This window comes from Gymnoscopelus microlampas (assembly GCF_963454915.1).
Source record: "Gymnoscopelus microlampas genome assembly, chromosome: 22".
In the NCBI taxonomy this organism is placed as follows: Eukaryota; Metazoa; Chordata; class Actinopteri; order Myctophiformes; family Myctophidae; genus Gymnoscopelus; species Gymnoscopelus microlampas.
In genome coordinates this window covers 9,997,237-10,002,882 of record NC_139959.1, presented here as the reverse complement: position 1 = coordinate 10,002,882, position 5,646 = coordinate 9,997,237, and the positions used below count along the sequence as shown (strand labels likewise).

The 5,646-nt window shown below is 44.4% G+C and overlaps 1 protein-coding gene across 1 annotated transcript; it reads right to left on the bottom strand.

Annotated features, from left to right (window-relative positions):
- Window positions 1-2,498: 2,498 nt before the first annotated feature.
- sox17 (SRY-box transcription factor 17) lies at window positions 2,499-5,306 on the bottom strand. Its single transcript, XM_084048869.1, has 2 exons — window positions 4,711-5,306; window positions 2,499-3,752 (listed from the first exon to the last, which is right to left on the bottom strand). The coding sequence occupies exons 1-2, from the start codon at window positions 5,060-5,062 to the stop codon at window positions 2,845-2,847; spliced, it is 1,260 nt and encodes a 419-aa protein (XP_083904995.1). The 5' UTR covers window positions 5,063-5,306; the 3' UTR covers window positions 2,499-2,844.
- Window positions 5,307-5,646: the final 340 nt, after the last annotated feature.

Below are 5,646 nucleotides of genomic sequence, written 5' to 3'. Positions count from 1 at the left end.
CATGCAGGGATACACACAATGATTTGTAGTCCTTAAGGTGGTTGTATTCCATTAGAATTCAACCACCTATCTATGCTAACTATGCCAAAGCAAGTGTAAAATAAAAACAATCAAAAATAAGAAATGTGTGTACAATTAAATATATATAGGCTTGCTAAAATAAAGACACACACTCACTCTCTCTCTCTCTCTCTCTCTCTCTCTCTCTCTCTCTCTCTCTCTGCCTTTGTTCTCATGTAGGTGAGAATAAGTGACATAAGTAAAGGGGAAAGCATTAGTGCTGCTGTTGGACAAAAAAAAGGTTATTAAAATATGTTTTAAGGTATTATCGGTAGAGACTGCTCTTTTTCTCAGTTACAAGCTATACGTGTTGTTTTGAAAGTAACCAATGGCATTCAATGCACGAAAATAAAAGAAAATGCACATTGTCTATTTGGAAAAAGAGGCAAGAACGTAATTGTTGATGAATGTTTTGCTGACTTTTTTTTCAGCTTTTGCCTTCCATTTTTACTCTGAATGTCATTCAAAATGGGCCAAATCTACTTGGTGCTTCCTCTCATTGATTAGCCTGAGGGTTGGTGGGAGGAGGGGGCTCTCTCTACAACTGTGCACAGGTGACCCCCACCCACCTTGCTGATCCCCCGGGGATAGCAAGACTTGAGCCTGTCGTTATGCCCCCATTAGCTATGACAACAGACAGGCTAAAACTGCCACTCAGCTGTAGGCTCCATTTAAACATATTCACACCAATTAGAATAGATTTCCTGTCGCGCGGCCCGAAGCAAAGCATTTCACGTTGAGTTTAGGGAGAGGCAAGGAGGATAAGGTAACGGTAAATTCGGCCTATCAGGTGTGTTTGTTTTGCTTGTTTGTTTGTGCGTTTGGGTGGAGAAGGCTCTCGTGAATGTATGTGTGTGGTATGCTCACTCTTCAGTGTACTGACAGCTGCTCAATATACAAGTGTGCACATGCTGATGGTTTTAGGGTATTAAGATTTTACTCAAATTATGCATAACAGAGTTGAACTGAAGCACTGAAGCAGCTCAATCTTGTTTTTTTCAAGACTTGTGAAAATGGGATTCCTTAGTTGAATTTTTTAAATATATTTAAACAAGTGGTGACATCATCACCACAGTGACCGTGGGAAGGACCCGGTCCTATTTACCTTTAGATACAACCTCTGCCTCGGCTACATGAGACCCTTATTTCAAAACATTCAACATGAACAAAGCACACATAAACATACACCTCTGGAACATGTTTCCTCTGAAGTGCTAAAAATGGATTGTAAGGGTCAGGGTGATTGACCCCTGAGAGAAGAAGCCCTTCCTTTAAAAAAAAAAAAAAAAGGAGAATCTCTATTTTTAAAATGGTAACCTCTCTCAACTATAAATACAACTATATAAATCATTCTTTGCCTCTGACCTTGTCCACTAAAGGTCATTACTTTTATCCAACAAATGTGATGTTGTTTAGGACACTGCGGAAACCGGCATGGTACTGTGAAAGGGCACAGGTCTGTTGTAGGTGGATATCTTGTTCAGATGTATAATTTAAAATAAATAATAATCATAATCATAATAAAGCCAATCCTGGATGGGAGTCTCCAGACGTAAAAACGGGTGGTGATGATGATGATGATGATGATGATAATAATATAATCACAAATGTAAATTTATTTTATTTGACCTGATGACCATTGCATATTTGTTATAATAGCTGAAGGATACTAAACTAATATGCCTTGAATTCAATAGATACTTAGAAAATAGAATAGAAAATTGAGAATCTGTCCACTGTTTGGTTGGAGGTGTAACGGACACGCTGACATTTAATGGTCCTTTCCATTAATCAGGAGAGACAAAAATCATTTACAGACAGGATGTCCGGAACATAAGCTGAGCTCCCGTGCTGCGAAAACAAGGCGCCATATGTAAAGGCAGAGACCCTGGGATTACCTCCTCCACTCAGGGCAGGTCAGGAAACGGGGGTCACAGACCTCCACTGTAGAATGGCCGTTCGGCTTCCAGGTGAAACACCCATCACCACCATGAGCTCACCATGCGGGACCAGCCAAACCAAAAGCCATGGCTATTACACACCGTAAATATCGATAATATGCTCGCTGAGTCAACAGCAATAAATGGCACCCATGGGGAAAAGGTTGTTGACAAAATGTAAGCTTTAACCGTATTCAATTTTTATTTGCTTGTGTTATTTCTATAAAAACCCTTGGCTTGACTCTTAACGATTACTTTTTGAAGTCCTCATAATAAGGCAAATGGATTCATATCTAATTTGACACACAGCGCTTGGATAAAAGGGAAGCAGTCTCACTGTACTGTAAGTTACTTTAAATATGGAACGTTTTATCAAGTTCCATCATAAAAAAATAAACATTGAAGCAAACTAAATGAAATAATGAAATCAAGAAAGAATGAGGCTATATTTTTCATTTTATTTCTCAAAAAGTGCAAAAAGTATAAAACACCTCCTGCAGTATATACATACTATTTAAAATACCGACTGTACAATAGTTTATTACCACAAAATGTATTCATATTCCTGCATAGAGAAAAGGGGGCAGTTCAAAACCAGTGTCAGGTCAAATATTCTACAGCACCTCAATATATATGTATATGTACACATACATACATATATATATATATATATATATATGTACACACACAAATGTCAATCAACATTTTAAAATCTCAGGGGATTTCTGGTTCAGTAGTAACTGAATAAATGAAAGAAAGAAAAAAAGTTTCAGAATTAGAGACAAAGTATTTTGAGGTCAGGCCTTGTGTCCTCATAGCCGTGCGGCCGGTAGCGAGGGAGAGGCTATGAGTTGTTGTAATTACAGTAGTACACAGCTGTGCTGGCGTCAGACAGCACAGACGATATGAGACTCTCCGGCCCCCCCCCCTGCATGCTGCCGGCCTCGTGAGCCCCGTACGACAGGCCTGTCATGTCCGCTCCCCGTGTCGAGGAGGAGGACGAGCTCAAGTACTGCTCGAACTCGCTGCGGTCCACCTCGCCCAACAGGTCCGTATGGTGGTGCATCTGTTCCACGCCGTCCGACGAGTGGCCGAGAGAGTCCGGGGGAGGGGAGAGCTGTCCCGCCCCGCCGTGGCCCACGTGCCGCTTAGAGGGCCCGCCGGGACTGCAGTGCTGGCTGTAGTACATGGCCAGAGGGTTGGGGCATCCCATGTAGGAGGCGGCAGACTGGGAAACCGTCTGCTCGGGGGCCGAGGTCAGGTGTCTATGCAGGAGGTGGCCGGAGGAGTGGTGGGGGTGGTCCTGGGGCGGGTAGTCTGACGCCTGCGAGTGGTACGCGTACGCGGGCATCATGTGGCAGTCCTCCTGGCTGGGGTGCGGAGGAAAGAACATGGAGTCTGCGTCCACGGCGTCCAGCGGGGACGTGTCGGGCGTGGGCAGGCTGTAGGGTTCGTACGAGGCCTGGGCGTCGCGGTAGTGGCCGAGCGACTGGTGAGGCGGCAGCTGGAAGCCGTGCTCGTGGTGATAGCCCAGTCCCAGGCTCTCCATGGGCATGGACGAGGCCTGGTGGTGGTCGGACACGCCGTGCACCAGGAAGCCGGACTCCAGCCTTTTAATCCTCTTCACCTGCTTCCTGCGCCGCGGCCGATACTTGTAGTTGGGGTGGTCCTGCATGTGCTGGACCCGCAGGCGCTCGGCCTCCTCCACAAACGGCCTCTTCTCCGTGACAGGAAGGGCCTTCCATGACTTTCCTGCAGGACGAGAAGGAGAGCAGAGTGCATCAGCGATACATACAACGTCATGGTACGCAGTCGGTCGCGTGATGTAGTTCAAAAATAGCTCATCACCATTTTAGGGGGGCTCTGTGATTTCCAAAATAACATCTCTATAAGCTTTGGTCAATATTAATAATAACTTTCATAGAGTAACATAGATCACCTAATTGTCACTGCATGGGGCAATGGCCCGTACTGGGACATTTTCACCCACTTGTTGTGTTATTTAGAATTAGAAAAAGTAGCAAGCTCTTTGTCAAATATAAAACTGTAATACTTGAAATAAAACTAATAACAATAAGGTGCAACGAATAACTTTATAACTTCTAGGTTTGTAACTAAAACAAATCTATGGGGGCATAGTTGAGCATGCTTTAAACCATCAAGACCGGGAAAGCATCTGAGTCATTATAGATTTCTTTGGCTGTTCAAAAATAGCAGATGTATAAGCTCATAGTGCGGCAGTATGAGCTTGTAGATCTGCTATTTTTGAAAAATCATGAGCATTTGTGCAAATCTTTGAACGTTTGAACATTTTAAAGCAAACGTTTGTAACTCAAATCTTCGCTTCTGGGGGTCCCTGGAACTACATATTTTGAGATAGGGGCCCGTGGCCAAATGCATATAATTTTGAGTGATCCTTGACATGAAAAAGTTTGAGCACCATTGATATTATAGCAACACAAGTGTTTCAGAAAACTGTCAGGATTTAGAAGACATTTGTACAATCAGAATTTGTACAATTCAAATTCATTTGTACAATTATAAAATAGCAGATCTAGAGCTCATAGCTCATAAGCTTGTAGATCTGTTATTTTTGAGAAATCATGAAAATTGCCCTCAGGTCTTAATGGGTTAATAACAACAATAAGGTAACAGTATGAGGAAATTTAATACATGCCACTGGAGGAAAAAAAAAATCTGAAATCCTTACCCAACATTTTGCTCAGCTCTGCATTGTGCAGGTCAGGGTTCTGCTGAGCCAGTCTCTTCCTCTCATCCTTGGCCCACACCATGAAGGCGTTCATGGGCCGTCGGATCCGCGGCTCGCTGCTCTTATTCCCCCCCGGCCGGTTCTGATTGTTGCCTGCGCCGGACGATCCGGACGCACCACCGCAGGGCGGCTCGTTCTTTACCTTGGCGTCCCCCCCGAGAGGACTCAGAGGGTCGGCCCACTGGTGGCACTGGTGTCCCATACCAGGCATCATGACTGACATGATCGTCGTCGTGCACCTTGCCTGATGGGTCTGATCGTCGCTGGCGTACCCCGCATCGGGACTGGACATCTCTCTTGTCCAGCCAAGGGGAAGATGAGAGACCCAACGGCTGGGCTTCTATCTATCTTCTTCTCCTCACACACACTTCACTCACAGAGAGAGAGAGAGAGAGAGAGAGAGAGAGAGAGATCAGAGAGACGCAAATAATTAAACTAACCGACAACTACCCTAAAATACAAGTCCTTGAGTGAAGTTCTTCAGAGTTTTCAGAGTAAGTTAAAAGCAAGTGGTCACTTTATGGTGCAGGCGCAGGACTGAGTCGTGCTGTGTACTGTCTCTCTCCAAAGGTTGATGCGCTATAAACGCACAGGCGACCAATCACGACTAGGTGGGAGTGACCCAACGCCACAAAGGTGTAAAAAAGTTTAGAGGACCCCGCCCCCTAACTCTGTGGCCCCGCCTCCTTCGACCCTTGTTTGGAGTGAGACTGTCCGAGGATAGATGGGGATTTCACAATCACATGTACTGTGGATGCCAAAACCTAAAACTAACTGTGCACTCAGATTGTTAATTGGTGTCAAATCAGACTTTATTGTATGTCTTTACATGTCTTAATGAATTGAATACACAGGACCACAATGGAAACATTGTGT

What these genes read in the sequence shown, in the direction of transcription:
- sox17 (XM_084048869.1), bottom strand. Translation starts at nt 5,062, where the DNA reads ATGTCCAGTCCCGATGCGGGGTACGCCAGCGACGATCAGACCCATCAG. An exon ending in AGAGCTGAGCAAAATGTTGG is followed by an intron (nt 3,753 to 4,710) that starts GTAAGGATTTCA and finishes CTCGTCCTGCAG; the next exon opens with GAAAGTCATGGAAGGCCCTT.